Source organism: Microcebus murinus, chromosome 22 (assembly GCF_040939455.1).
Source record: "Microcebus murinus isolate Inina chromosome 22, M.murinus_Inina_mat1.0, whole genome shotgun sequence".
Classification (NCBI taxonomy): Eukaryota; Metazoa; Chordata; class Mammalia; order Primates; family Cheirogaleidae; genus Microcebus; species Microcebus murinus.
Window position 1 is genome coordinate 14,607,727 of NC_134125.1, and position 15,122 is coordinate 14,622,848.

The 15,122-nt window shown below is 47.5% G+C and overlaps 1 protein-coding gene and 1 non-coding gene across 2 annotated transcripts; one reads left to right on the forward strand and one right to left on the reverse strand.

The window, feature by feature from the left end:
• Nucleotides 1-708: 708 nt before the first annotated feature.
• UNC119B (unc-119 lipid binding chaperone B) lies at nucleotides 709-10,065 on the forward strand. The gene is made up of 5 exons (XM_012756659.3): nucleotides 709-978; nucleotides 3,882-3,995; nucleotides 7,328-7,442; nucleotides 7,566-7,738; nucleotides 9,709-10,065. The coding sequence occupies exons 1-5, from the start codon at nucleotides 735-737 to the stop codon at nucleotides 9,819-9,821; spliced, it is 759 nt and encodes a 252-aa protein (XP_012612113.1). The 5' UTR covers nucleotides 709-734; the 3' UTR covers nucleotides 9,822-10,065.
• LOC142863786 (U6 spliceosomal RNA) lies at nucleotides 6,123-6,229 on the reverse strand. Its single transcript, XR_012914427.1, has one exon. It is a non-coding gene; the product is annotated as a U6 spliceosomal RNA (small nuclear RNA).
• Nucleotides 10,066-15,122: the final 5,057 nt, after the last annotated feature.

A 15,122-nucleotide genomic window follows, 5' to 3' on the forward strand; every position in this document is an offset into this window, starting at 1 on the left:
AGTCTAATTGGAAATCTCGTCTTGAACTTGCCTTTGTATAGCAAACACTTTTTAAACTTACCTTCTGGCCGGGCGCGGTGGCTCAAGCCTGTAATCCTAGCACTCTGGGAGGCCGAGGCGGGCGGATTGCTCGAGGTCAGGAGTTCGAAACCAGCCTGAGCAAGAGCAAGACCCCGTCTCTACTATAAATAGAAAGAAATTAATTGGCCAACTAATATATATATATAAAATTAGCCGGGCATGGTGGCGCATGCCTGTAGTCCCAGCTACTCGGGAGGCTGAGGCAGGAGGATCGCTTGAGCCCAGGAGTTTGAGGTTGCTGTGAGCTAGGCTGACGCCACGGCACTCACTCTAGCCTGTGCAACAAGGCGAGACTCTGTCTCAAAAAAAAAAAAATAAATAAAATAAAATAAAATAAAATAAACTTACCTTCTATGCTAAAGGTATTAATAAACATTTTCTCAAGATGTACTGTTCACAGTGTATATGACAGAAATTCGTTTGGGCATTATATATATTTTTAAACATCTGGAGTGACATTGGGGACCTGATGGAGAGTGTGGCGGTATTAAGGCCCCAGCCATCCCTTGGCCCGCCACCTGGCCGGACCAAAGTTGGCAAGAGAGCGCCGCGCTGCGAGCCCGCAGGCCCCGCCCCCGGTGCCGCCCGGGCCCCGCCCCCGCTCTCCATAGTTACGGCGCTGTGGAGGCGGCGGCCATCTTGGCGGCGGAGCGATGAACTGGTCGAACTCGAAGGCTGCAGCCGCGGGGTCTGCGGCTGGGCCCGGGGGGCTGGTGGCTGGCAAGGAGGAGAAGAAGAAGGCGGGTGGCGGCGTCCTGAACCGGCTCAAGGCGCGGCGACAGGCGCCCCACCACGCGGGCGACGACGGCATCGGGGCAGCGGTCACCGAGCAGGAGCTGCTGGCGCTGGACTCCATCCGGCCAGAGCACGTCCTGCGCCTCAGCCGGGTCACCGAGAGTGAGTGCCGGGCGGGCCGCGCCCTCCCCTCCCGCCGGGTCCCCGGCCCCGTAGCCTTCGGCCGACCCGCCCGCTCAAGCGGCACGGGGGTCCCCCGAGGCCCCCTCCGAGGGCCAGGCCGTGCTTCCCTGCTCCGCCGGCCGGGTCTGCGCTCGCCACCCTCACCTGGCTCTGGCGGGGAAGGGGCTTTTGAGCTGGACCGCCTTCCCCTGCCTGCGACCGCGCCAGGCTTTCCCTTGGCCGGCCCGCGGCCCTGCCTCTGCTGGACCTGGTTGGGTAGGAGGCCTGTTCAGCTGAGCCAGAAGATCCTCTTGAGCCGGCCGGGGTCCCTAAAGAAGTGGGTTCCTGGCCCCTCAGCCCCTCAACTTCACTCCCCAGCCATCAGTGAAGTTCCCGCTCAGCCAGGCCCCTCTCAACCCGGCTAGCCCCAGCTTCCGCAGCCCTCAGCCAGGCCGGAATCCCTACCTGCTTTCTCTGTTTCCCTCCGCTCCGGCCCCTGACAGCCCTTCCCCCATTCTAGCCTGCCTGGGCCCCCTCCCCCTTTGGTATCCCATGCGTTGCCCCTTTGTGTGCAGGTGGGCTCTTCCTCAAAACACATGGCCGTGGCATTTCGTGCACATTTAAAACTGTGCCACATAAAAGAAAAAAAATAAAGTTCCACTTTATGTACAAACTCCAACATGTGGAGCCTGCTTTTGACATTTGTTCTAGTGAATCAAGAATTATTGTCAGGGTTTCAGAAATGCGTTTCCTGGCATAAAAGGCAACCATCCTAAGGTTTTTCATTGATGTAAGGAAGGGTGGGAGGAAATATATTGCCCACTCCCTGTCCTGGGTGAGCTCCCTTTTTCTGTTCTCTGCCAAACCCATGCCTGGCTTGACACCCTTTCTCCTGCTGCTGTTCCCCTGATCCCCAGAGTTTGCAATCACCTGGTTATGGCTGCCTTGTCCTGCCCATCCCTCCTGGCCTGCAGGCTTCTAACCCTGGTAGCAGCAGCAGCACCCCCTTGGAAGGCTACCATGGTGGTGGTGTCTGCTGAATTGTGTCAGCCCAGGGCTGCTCAGGTGTATCTCAGGGGCAGCTTCAGTCATTTGGGGATGGGAGTTTGGGGGAGGTGGGCCTTGGTCTTGCCTATGTGAAAGGGAATTCCCATCTCCTAAAATAGTTTTAATTTGATTATAGATATTTTGATGTCTTCATTTTTCCTCACTATTTGGGTTGAAACTGCCCTTTGCATGCCTGAGTATATCTTTAGACAGCCTTGCTATTCAGTTTCAATGAAGCATTGTGAAAAAGCTGCTTCTGTTCTGACCCATTTTTCGTTTGGGGCTCTGCGAATACAGAAGTGCTCAGCACCTGACCTCTGTAACCACATGCTCTCTCTTGAAATCAGAGGTGAGTTAGGTCATTCGAATGCCTGGTCCTAAGCAGCATTCTCAGTGGACACTCGGTCCTGTTTGGGGGCTTGCAATTGGTACCATTGCCCAAACCCATCTCTGCAGCTTCTTGGAGAAAGCCACAGGCCCAAGCTTGGCAACCTCTTTGTTACTCTTCTTAGCATCTTGTTCCTTCTGTTCAACAAGGTATGTATTGAGTACCTTTTAAAGGCCAATGTTAGCTTTTTTTGTAGTTACAAATAATCAGTAGCTCTCAAGTTTGCTATCCTACTGGAAAGACAGCTTGTAAAACATGAAATAACTAAAGGAACCAAGTAATATGAAAGAGTGTTAAAATGACTTGTGGTGAAGATGCTGTCAAGAGTCGTTGGCCGGGCGTGGTGGCTCACGCCTATAATCCTAGCATTCTGGGAGGCCGAGGCGGGCGGATCGCTCAAGGTCAGGAGTTCAAAACCAGCCTGAGCAAGAGCGAGACCCCGACTCTACTATAAATAGAAAGAAAGTAATTGGCCAGCTAACATATATATAGAAAAAATTAGCCAGGTATGGTGGCACATGCCTTAGTCCCAGCTACTTGGGAGGCTGAGGCAGACGAATTGCTTGAGCCCAGGAGTTTGAGGTTGGTGCTAGCTAGGCTGATGCCATGATACTCTAGCCTGGGCAACAAAGTGAGACTCTGCCTCAAAAAAAAAAAAAGAGTCATTGTACAAAGAAATCAATGAAATTTCCTGTGATTGGTGCTATTTTGATTAGCTGCTCAGGTTTTTGTGGCCTCTGCTCACTTTGGCCTAATGCCCTCATTGGCAAATTTATCCTGCTGCTTGTGTATATATGGTCCACTGTGTGATTTTGTATGGCCCACAAACTGAGAATGGTTTTTACATTTTTAAGTAGTTGGAAAAATATTTTTAATTTTATGACATGTTATATCAAATTGATATTTCAGTGTCCATAAAGACAGCTTTATTGAAATATAGCTGCATCATTTGCATATTGTCTGTGGATGCTTTTGTGCTACAATACAGTTTAGTTGTGACAGAGACCATGTGGCCTAAATTATTTACAATCTTGCCTTTATAGAAAAGTTTGCTGATCCCTGCTTTTTTAACACTGATGGTTGGCAAACTAGCACTGCATTATCTGTTAGATCAGTTTAAATGTTTTAAAATAGATTTCTCTAAAAAATTCTATCCTTTTCTGACATCCAAGTTGATAGATTATGATTTGTAGGTGTTTCCAAAGAAATCCCCTTTTTCTATTCCCACTTCTAAAAGTTTTATGATAATCTTTCATCCAAACCAAGTTTTTGTTATTTTTTTCTTTCTTGGATCATCTAGTTCTGTCCACACAACTGTTGTTTATGACTGTATAAGAGGAAGTTTTGGGGGATATTTTAAGTGAATTGTGTAGGGAACAAACTTGAGTTTGCTTCAAAACTTGAGAACTAAATAAATGGTAGGATTTTTGGAGGATTATTTAACAGCATTGATTTCTCTCATTTTCAGATTATTTATGTAAACCCGAAGACAACATCTATAATATTGATTTCACCCGCTTCAAAATTCGAGATTTAGAGACGGGGACGGTGCTTTTTGAGATTGCCAAACCTTGCATTTCAGGTAGGCCTCAATATTGCAGTGACCCCTTGACAGTTTGAGCAAAAGGTCTTTGAAATGAATATTTGTGTGCTACTGCATCCTATTTCTTGGACTCCAGAGTGTCCCATTTTTGTGACCTCTCCCTGTGGCCTGGCCTGCGGGGCTTGGTTTGAAGCTGAATTAGGAGGCTGATATTTGTTGAGTATCTATTTTGTGCTAGTTGCTGTGTTCCACATCAGCTTATGTGATCGTCACTTCTTATTATCCTCATTTTACAGAGAAAGAGCTAAGGCCCGAATTTCCAAGCGACACTTTGCTAAGGTCCTGTGCTCTTTCATCTTATCATATTGCCTCCAATTAGGAAAGGAATCCTTTAAATTAAATTATAATGAGGAAAACTCACCCAAGCCTTGAGTCCTCTGAAAGGGTGATACTGAGGATTCCAGTCCAGATCATGAGGCAGCTGTACTCCAGTCTGCTCATTCTCCTTTAAATAGTGTCTTGTATTTCCCAGTAAGTCCTGGTTTGGATTTTAATCTCCATCATTTTCTGGAAAAACAGACCCATGAACTCATCTACTTGGATTCCTTAAATTAGCCTTGAATAGATGCTTCCTGTGCTTGTGACACACAGTTCAGGGTGATTCATTCTGGCCAGGGGACCACTTAAGTCTTTGGAGCCTATCACTGTAGGTTTAGTGCCCCCTGGAGTTAGTCATTTGTTAGAACACCAGTGCAGTGCACCTTTGCAGCAGTCCCCAACCTTTTTGGCACCTGGGACTTTTTTCATGGAAGACAATTTTTCCACAGCCTCTGGAAGTGTGGTGTGGGGCCGAGGGTTTAGGATGGTTCTGGGATGATTCAAGTGCATTACATTTACTGTGCAGTCAAATATCTCTACTAATGATAATCTATATTTGCAGACACTCCCCAGTGCTAGCATCACCACCTCAGCTCCACCTCAGATCATCAGGCATTAGATTCCCAAAAGGAGCATGCAACCTAGATCCTTCGCATGCGCAGTTTCCAGCAGGGTTTGCACTCTTATGAGAACCTAATGTTGCCATTGATCTAAGAGGAGGCGGAGGTCAGGTGGTGATGTGAGCAATGGGGAGCAGGTGTAAACACAGATGAGGCTTCACTCACTAGCCCACTGCTCACCTCCCTCTGTGCGGCCCAGTTCCTAGTAGGCCACAGACTGGTACCCATCTGCAGCCCCAGGGATTTGGGACCGAAGCTTTATAGTATCAACTGTGGTCTGTAATAATAACTTATTTTCCAAAGTTTCTTTCATTTGATTTGCAACTCAGAAAGAGTTTCAAAATTTGATAAGACCCTGGTCTCCTGGTCTCACCCTACCCAGTATTTTTTTTGAGACAAGGTCTCATTTTGTTGCCCTGGCTAAAGTGCAGTGGCGTTGTCATAGCTCACAGCAACCTCAAACTTCTGGGCTCAAGCAGTCCTTCTGCCTCAGCCTCCCAAGTAGCTGGGACTCCAGGTGTGTACCACCGGGCCTGGCTAATTTTTCTATTTTTTGTACAGGGTGGTCTTGGACTCCTGAGCTCAAGTGATCCTCTCTTGTCTCAGCCTCCCAAAGTGCTGTGATTACAGGCGTGAGCTACCAGCCCTGACCCCCAGTATTCTTTATGTTATTATAATCTAGTACTGACTAAGGTACCTTGTGGATACTTATCTTTTATTGGTATGGGCAGATCAGGGCCAGGTAGCTTCTGGGTCTGTGGTGTTTTCATCCCTAAGTCACATTTCCTAGTACTTAGGATGTTTCAAGGACCCCAAGGCTACTACAGGTATGTGGATCTGGATAGAGTGGGCTCAGAGTAGTCATTTCAGTACAAAAGTTAACTGTCTCAAGAAGATCAGCTGCAGATACTATAAAGTATCTTGATTTTTGACCTTTTCAGTCTTTACATTTAAGGATATTGATTCAGGGCCAGGTGTGGTATTCCATGTCTATAATCCCAGCACTTTGGGAGGTTGAGGGAGGAGGATCGCTTGAGGCCAGCCTGAGTGACAGTAAGACCCTGTCTCTACAAAAAATAAAATTAAGAAGGATCTTGATTCACTTAGAATATCTTCACATGAGATCAGTACCTTCATGTAGCACTTGTTCTTTTTTAAAATTATTTAAAAAAAATATGAATGCCTCACAAATTTGCATGCTATCCTTGTGCAAGGGCCACACTAATCATCTCTGTATTGTTCCAGTTTTAGTATATATGCTGCCAAAGCAAGCACAGCACTTGTTCTGATAAATTTGAATCGCTGAGAAGATTTGGTCTGATTCTCTTTGAATCACATTGTTGGAGCCAGGGCTCTAGAGTCTCTGGGTATGAACCCCTACTCAGTCTGGTTGCCCACTTGTTCTTGGGCTAGTCACAGGCAGAGACGTTTGATGCTGAAAATGTCTTATATTGTACCCACGTTCAGCTTAGACCTGGAGAAAATGTCCTTACTGGACACTGGGGGTACCAATTCCTTGTTCACATTAGAATGCTTCTCTGATTCATTTCACGAATATTTCATCTCCTGGGCTCAGGAATGGACTAGACCAGAGACCAGCATTAACCTTGTGGAGGCCCCACATGTTGCATCATTGCCCATCTGCTTCACCCTTTCCAGGTTGTCAGAGCATCAGGCCTGGTATGGCCTGGAATAGACATCAGTCCAAGGAAGTATAGTACCCCAAGGCCATAGGTCAGTGTCTTCCATTTAAATAACAAAAATTATTTTTAGTGGTTTGTCTTGCTGCACATCAGAAATTTTTGTATTCTTTGAAGGAACATTTTGATTAGTGTCAACTTTTGTAGTCCCATTCTTTTGGTTAGTGGTTAGCACTTCAGCTTGGTCAACAGCAGACCTAATCTGTATAATATAGACCATGTCAGGGGCCTAGTACCCAGCTTGTGTTTCAGGCTTTACCCTTAGGATATGGCCTAAGTCCCCAAATAAAAGGCAAATAGCTTAGTGTTGAAGAATAGACCTCGAGTCAGGTGGACCTGGATTCAAATCTCTGTTCCCTCCATTTACTATTTGAGGGACTTTGAACATGCTACTTAACCTCTCTGAACTTGAGCTTCCTGATCTGTAAACTGGAGATAATAATACCTCACAGGGTTGTTGGGAGGATTCTGTGAAGCATCTAGCACAGGGCCCGGCATACAGCAAGTGTTTAGTAAATACTGCCCATCCTTATAGTTGGCGTTGGTACTATTAATCGATTGCTGTTGTGCTGTGTGGACTGGTGTTGGAACTCTTAGACTCTCGGTGCCAAGATGGTGCACTGAAGATTCTGTGTGCTCTTTTTTTTTTTTTTTTTTCTGTGTGCTCTTTCAGACCAGGAGGAGGAGGAGGAAGAGGAGGAAGGTGGAGTTGTGGATGTCAGTGCAGGACGCTTTGTCCGCTATCAGTTCACACCAGCATTTCTCCGCCTCCGGACGGTTGGGGCTACGTGAGTACCATTATTTCCTGAGGGGAGAACATTCTACTTATTCACAGTATTCTCTGTTGGGTTTGGGGTTGGCTTTGGAGGAGGGAGGAGGTAAAGTAGGGCTCACAGAGATTTATTTTGCAGGGTGGAGTTCACAGTGGGAGACAAACCTGTGTCAAACTTCCGAATGATCGAACGGCACTATTTCCGGGAACGCTTGCTGAAAAACTTTGACTTTGATTTTGGCTTCTGCATTCCCAGCAGCAGGAACACTTGTGAACATATCTATGAGTTTCCCCAGCTTTCTGAGGATGTCAGTATGTATTCCCTGCCTCTTACAGCTTTCTAGATCTGAGGGCTAGAAGGAAGGGACCTTGAAACGCATTTGGTCCAGTCACATGGCAGTAGTGACGTGATGTGGATCTCGCCACTTGACCTCAGGCTTCTCATTTCCTATGGTTCCTGGCTCCTGTTTTAAACCCTGACTCTGCCTGTATGGGAGCAATGAAGGTTTTAATAATACAGGCCATTCTTTTAGATGCCTGCTGTGGGAATAGCAGTGCCTGAGGGAGCTAGGAGGAGGCCTGTGATAACCCCTGGAATTCCCATCAGATAAAGTGCCTCTCCTGTCCACTGTCAGTCATGGTTTCCCACTGTGTCCTAGCCATTGGCCCTTCACTTTTTCCTTTATCAGAGCTGGATGTGAAACTGCAGGCTAAATAGAATCAAGGCCTGAGGACCTCCTCTTGCATTCTCTGCAAAGCAGAGGGCTGACTAGATAAACTGTTAGGCTAGCAAGAACTAACGAGCTCTCGTAGGTTTTGGAGCAGGAGTAAGAGGATGGAAGCACTGTCTTAGAAGAGCAGCCCTGTAGGTCTCTGTAGGTAGAACTGGGGGAGGCTCCAGAGGGAGAAGGCTGCCATGAAGCCTAGGTGAGGGAAGATAGGACTGAATTAGAGGAAAAAGCAGGCATAGTCAGTTTGTGACTTCGCTCTGGCTGTCTCAGGTTAGTGTTTTTGGCATTAGGCATTTATGAGAATGTGAGTGGAATCCCGTATATGGTGGTGGGCTTTAGTTGCATTGTGGGGAAGGATCCACATATGCTGACTGGTTCTCTCAGAATCTCAGGTCCTTGAAGGTTGTCATTTTCTGAAATGCAGGTACTCTTTACTCATGTGGCGGTGCTGTTCCCAGGTAAGAGGATTGCTGACATGAAGGGCAGGGTGTTTATGTCAGCATCTGATCCTGGCTTGAACCCTTTTCCCCAAGCTGGCAGGAACATGTAAATACTTGCAAGAAAAGATTATATATAGAGTTAAAGTTTTACCCAAGAAAACCAGATCTGCTAAAAAGAGTGTAGAGGTCGATAATTCTGGATATAAACCAAATAGTGTTGGCCTGGATGGGTTCAAACAACTTTAAAAAATCCGTTTCACCTTTTGAGAACTCTGGTAAACAAATAGCATTTCCTACAGAGGACTCAGATGGCTTGTAATCATTAACTATAAACCGATCACAGGTAGTGACTATTAATTACCTTTACTCTCCAGTATGGTTAAAGAGGTCTGAGCAATTACTGAATAAACAGGAGACTTCAGTGTAGATCTCAAGACAGGCAGACCTATTGTTGGATCATTTGGGAGTTAATTCCCGAGCCGTCTCTGGAGAAGGCTGCTTGCCTGTGTTCCCGTGCTTTTTGACAACTAGGATTCCTTTGGTTGCCTGTGGGACGTGGGCACAGAGGCGCAGCTTTCTAAGCTGGGACTGGACTGTCTGGAGGTGAGGCACAGATGAGAGGTCAGGGCTTGGTTTGGTCAGCTGAGAGCACTGAGGAAAGAGGCTGCTGCGGTCCATGTTGGCAGGAGGGTGTGAGAACCCAGGCTGGAGATGACTGAGGAGGCCATGGCAGAGAGGTGGTCGCTACCTTATGTTGAAGGGGAGATCACATTCAGTTAGAGGGCCCCTGTGGTCTCCCCAGCTGGCAAGGGCTGGCTCATTCTGTTTCAGTCTCATTATTCTGGTAGAGCATACTCATATTTTCTGGCAATGCTGGCTTATTTTGGGTTGAGGTATCAAGGCATTGGTAATGCTGCCAGACTGAGAGGTCCATTTTATGGAGAGGCCTGACTCCCAGGGTCCTCAGCCAGTCTTCCTGGCGACAGACCAAGATTTCGGCCTGGCAGTGCCTTGTGTTCTCATTTAGGAGGGATGTTAGGTTTTTTCCCCACCTAGCTCATGTGGCAGACTTACATGTAACTCTGCTCTTTTTTCTTTCCCTGACTTGCAGTTCGTCTGATGATTGAAAATCCTTATGAGACCCGCTCTGACAGCTTCTACTTTGTTGACAACAAGCTGATAATGCACAACAAGGCTGATTATGCCTATAACGGGGGCCAGTAACTGCCTCAGGAATAGGCAGGGGAGGTACTTGGCTACAGCCACAAGACCCTGGCACACAGAGGCGACTGAAGCTGCAGTTTGTCAACACATATCTGGAACCTTGCCCCAGGAAGCCAAGGCTGAGGTGGCAGTTTTCTGTGCTCCAAGGGAAGTGCCATGCAGTGCTGTGTTCTCTTCTGCAGTATTTTTCCTTCCCCTTCTTTCCCTGCCCCTTAGGTCACAGAGGTACTATAGGAAAGTAAAAGATTAGGATGAGGCTCCTGGAATCCAGATAGAGAAGTTGATTTTCACGTAGTTCTAGCTGTTTACCGGTTGTGCCGCCAAGCCGCCTCGGTCTCTCCAGGCGTGGCCGTGCCGGGGTGAGAAGGCTGCGCTGGGCCTGCCTGCAGTTCCGCAGCTCTTCTCCAGGTCCCTGGCTGCTCTGGGACGCTGGAGGGTAGGCTTCTCCAGGCACTGCCTCCTCTCACTTGTGGTGTCACCATCAGCAGTCTGCCCTCAGCCTGTGCTTGGTCTTAAACCGACTGGAAGGAACTTGCAAGGGGGTAGAGGGGACAGGGGTGCTGAGGTTGAGGCCTCAAGGCACGGGTGATGCTGCCAAACTGAGAGGTCTGTTTTGTGGAGAGGCCTGCTGACCTGTCTGATGCCCAGGGTCCTTGGCCTGTCCTCCTGGGGACAGACCAAGGTTTTGGCCTGGCAGTGCCTTCCTGTTCTCACTCTGGAGGACAGATGAGCTTGCTCTGCTTCTCCTGGCTCCTAACTTTTGAGCACCTCGTGAAATAGAACATGTCAGTTTTGCTCATGGAACGCCAGTATCTCTCAAGGCCAGAGCAGGTCTCGTATTTTGTTTTTTTATTCCCAAACTTCGTTGTAGGAGGTTTTATAAAATGTCAGTGGTGTTCCCAGCATATGTGATGTGCGGGTAGAGTTCTGATGTATTACTCAGGCTCCCAGGGCTAAGCTGGCGCATGTTGGGGGAAGTGTACTTATGAACCAGCAGTGACTTTAAAGATTTGATTTTCTCTACACAGCACAGCCTGGAGGGGGATTGGCTTTTGATGGGGGTTTGCCTCTGGAACTCTTTGTAGATTTCTTATTTAGGAGGGTTTTCCTGTTTCCCTTTCTACTGAAGTAGTTTCTGGAACCATTCTGGCAGATCAGATTTAAGTACTGTACGTGCTGATCCTTTAAACTGCTAAGTTGGAATTGTTTTGGATCTTTGGAAAGGGTGGGTAGGTGAGGTGGCCTGTCAGAGTGATGTGTTCACAGAAAAGTTTCCTCGAGTGTCTCATGCGAGTCGCTGCTTATGTTCTTTGACCCTTATCCATAGACTGTCACCTCCCAGCTCCCTGTGGTTGTCTGTGTGGATGGCTGTAGCAGCTCAGCCCAGGATCCATGACCCTCTGATGAGATGACCGATGTGGCCAGGGTCCATTTAGCATTGATAGAAGGATGTCAGTAGGGAGGGGCCCACGTGTGGTAAGTCACTGTGGGTGTCATAGTACCTGTGACAGGAGAGCTGTGACCCAAGGTGCTTGAGAGAAAGGCTGTGTGGGACCAGGGAAAGCAGAGACAACACTTTGTCACAGAAGTTCCTGTGTGTTCATCGACCAGTGTTGCTCCCTGTTTGGATTCTAGAATGTGAATGGTTTTGAACTTTGGCCCAGTGCTTTGTGCCGGGCCAGAGGCTTGGTGATGTCATATGCTGGCAGCTTTCTCACTGAGAAAGCCCAAGACTACCCCGCTGTGCGGGCACCGGGTTCAACCCTGAGGGAAGGAACAGACCATGCGCCCTGTGGAATGGGTTTCTCGTCACCAGACCTGGTGACTTTCAAAACTGGATTCAGTTACAAATACGGTGCCTTTTGTGTGACTTTGTCTCCTTGCTGCTGGGGAAAGCTATATTGCTGTTGCTACCCTCTCCTCATCTGAAGACAGACATCAGTGCTGTCTTTTTACCTTGTGTTCCTCATTGTGGCTTCTCAAGTGGGATTTGCATGTTCCTGTCAAGCTTAACAACAATCCCTTCTCTTTGTGACAGAGGCCCAATTGGGAGAGTTTCTACTATTTGATATTTAAATAATATTTAGGACGTGGTTCCTGAAGCTTCCCAGACCTCTGCTCATTTGAGTGTGTTTTGGAAATGTGCCCCCAGGCAGCCCGTCTGTAGTTCGCTAGTGGACGTCTCTTATCCTCAGGGACAGCTTTGCCTGGGCAGCGGGCCGGAGCATGAGGGAGGTGGGCACTCTGGCTTGAGCAGTGCTGTATCCCCTTTCCTATTAGCTAGCCCAGTCTCACTGGACACCATTTGAGACCAAGCGCTCGGTCTGTGTCCAGCTTGACAGGGATTTGCCATCTTCTGCTTCTGAAGGTCTGGTGTTCTATATCTAGGGCTCCAGATTCCTGTGCCTAGCTGCTCGGGAAATCTTGAGAAACATTACCACTCTGGGGTATTAACCTGCATGAGTTTGAAATTCAAGCGTTTGTACCTGAGTTGAGGGAAAAATTGGAAGTCATACCTTCTCTGAATGTAACAGAACCCATTAGACGGTGAGGCAGGCTGCCATGTTATTAAGGCATCCGGACTGTTGATGGCAGTTATCTTGTGGGTGATAGGAGAGGGGGAACAAACTACCTGCATGGGGGTGGGGTGGGGACTGCGCCCTCTGTTAAGGGTTGGCACCTGAGAGGCAGCTCCTCCAGGGAACACATCCCAGCGGAGTGGCAGGCCCGCCCGGTGCCATAGGACCTCCTGCCTGCACTCTCTCCCCTCCAGTCTTGCTCCTGTCCCTCTGCCTTGGAATCTCCTGGAGAGGGCCTCTCTTTTCCTATACAGCCTTTGGGCTAAGATGCCCTTCTAGCTTCTCCAAAGAAGATTCTGGTTTATTTTTTTTTATGTTCTAAAGGGTAAACAGAGGAAATAATACCTAAAAGTAGCCTAGGGCTAAATTAGGCTATTGACTCCTTATGTGTTAGCTCAAAACTATCTTGTAAAGAAAGCATTTTTTCAGGGGCTTGTGCTTCCTGAAGACACCTCAGTCTTTGTGCTGTTGGATTTCCAACACATAGGAACAGTGATTTGGTGGTGTTTGGGGCTAATTATAGACTGATGATTCTTGAAATGGCAGTGATTGGACAATCTTCAACTTATTTTTTCAGTTGAAGTGGAACTCATTTCTGGAATGGATTTAATAGGCTATGTCTAATGTACAAAGTAGATGAGTCCTGCCTTAGTGTGTCCTGCTGCCCTGGTAGGCTCCCAGGGTACTCTTCTTCTTCTTCTTCTTTTTTTTTTTTTTAGTAGAGATGGGTTCTCGCTCTTGCTCAGGCTGGTCTCGAACTCCTGGGCTCAAGTAATCCTCCTGCCTCAACCTCCCAGAGTGTGGGATTACAGTCTTGAGCCACGGAGCCCAGTCTATTTTGTATCTCTCTTAAGTCACTTTCTTTTAGTGGCCAGTTGTCACTATGACATCAGTGAGGTTTGGGGATAAGGACATTGTGTCCTAAAATTCACAGCACAGGCTCCTTGGCAGTGCATAAGGATTCCTGTTGCAGAGGGTGCTGCTATACCTGGTGTAGGAGCCTAATCGTTGAACCATCGTGTTACTCACATTCCGTGTCACAGAACATCTTACCCACAAGAAGGATCTGGTGGAGGTGAATTTACCCCTTGTTTCACAAAAGATCATGTGAAGTCATTGAAGTTGTGAAAGTCTATTTTTTTCCCTGTAAATCTATTTTTCACAGAATATAAGAAACATCAATGACCTGATCTTACCTTCCTCCTCTTTCCCACTTCACCCAAGATCCTCATTCCAGTTTGTATTGTCTTTGTGTCCAGAGTTAACTAGGTGACTTATTTGTATAAAATGTTATTTTGCCACGAGACAGTAATAAAAGAAAGATTTTCACAGTATGTGTACCCTGTCTTGTCTCCTGACTGGGCCCTGTGTTTCTGGGGGAGGGGTCCTATCTTGGGGGGTTTCTCCTATCTTGGCTGTTTTGGCTCCTATACGTGTTTTTTCTGCAATTAGTTATAATGAGTTGGTGTAATATTAAGAGCTGGTTTCTGGGGTGATTGGGGAATAGGATTGTGCTTTAGGTTTAATATTTTTGCTTTATATTTTGCCAGGGTGGCTTTAAGAATTGAAAATTTATATATGTGTTTTAAAAGTAGGCTTATTATACTTTTAACTACAGCTATGACGTCTCACTTAAGAGTACAGTTAGATGATTTTTGACAAAAAGCAATCCTTCTGCCTCAGCCTCCCAAGTAGCTGGGACTACAGGCATGCACCACCATGCCCGGCTAATTTTATATTTATATATATATATATATATATATATATATATATATATTAGCCAATTAATTTCTTTCTATTTATAGTGGAGACGGGGTCTCGCTCTTGCTCAGGCTGGTTTCGAACTCCTGACCTCGAGTAATCCGCCCGCCTCAGCCTCCCAGAGAGCTAGGATTACAGGCATGAGCCACCACGCCCGGCCTTTTTTTTTTTTTTTTAATGAAAGGTAACATTAAGGATTCTGTTATGTCTTTCAATTGTTCTCTTTGTAGGAAATAGAGCAAGGTTTTGCAGGAAGACAGAATTTTTGGCATGTGGGTCACTAGGGGGGACAGATGCCTGGCTGAGTTTTTTGGGAGGAGGGCTATGTGGGTGCCTAGGAGGGCCTGGGTGGTGCCCAGGAGGCTGTGGGAGTCAGATTTGCACCTGTGTCAACAAAAAGACCCTTGGGGGGCAAGTGAAATCAGTGCCATTTCTTGGGCAGGGTGAAGGTGTCCTAGTGAGGATGCTAGGGGTCAAATGTACGGCTGCCATCAGGGCTTTGCTCCCCAGTTAGAAGTGGGACAGATAGGCCTGCAGTAGAGGAGAGGTGGCGGCACCATCCCACCTTCACAACCTCTGGGGAAAAGAAATCTCCCTCCCTGGCAACCCAGTTCCATGGGCCTAAATATTTAGCACCAGAGCAAGACAAGGCCCTTGACTTTCTTGGAGCCAAAAGACTAGTGGGGGGGATGACACATAAGATAATTTCAGATGAGAAGTGCCATGAATAAAAAGAACGATGGTCAGAGAGCAAGCAGGGGAGAAACATGGGCCTGCTGTGGTCAGGGCAGGCCTGGGTGAGACCGAAAGATGAGGCGTATTGGCCAGGAGGCACCGGGGCGTATTAATTAGCCCAGCGCGGTGGCTCACACCTGTAATCCTAGCACTCTGGGAGGCGGAGGCGGGCTGATAGCTCAAGGTCAGGAGTTCGAAACCAGCCTGAGCAAGAGCGAGACCCTAT

Excerpts from the sequence above, each read along its gene's own strand:
- UNC119B (XM_012756659.3), top strand. The coding sequence starts at position 735 with ATGAACTGGTCGAACTCGAAGGCTGCAGCCGCGGGGTCTGCGGCTGGG. Across the intron at positions 7,443-7,565 it reads CTCCGGACGGTTGGGGCTAC|GGTGGAGTTCACAGTGGGAG; the intron begins GTGAGTACCATT and ends TTTATTTTGCAG. Across the intron at positions 7,739-9,708 it reads CCAGCTTTCTGAGGATGTCA|TTCGTCTGATGATTGAAAAT; the intron begins GTATGTATTCCC and ends CCTGACTTGCAG.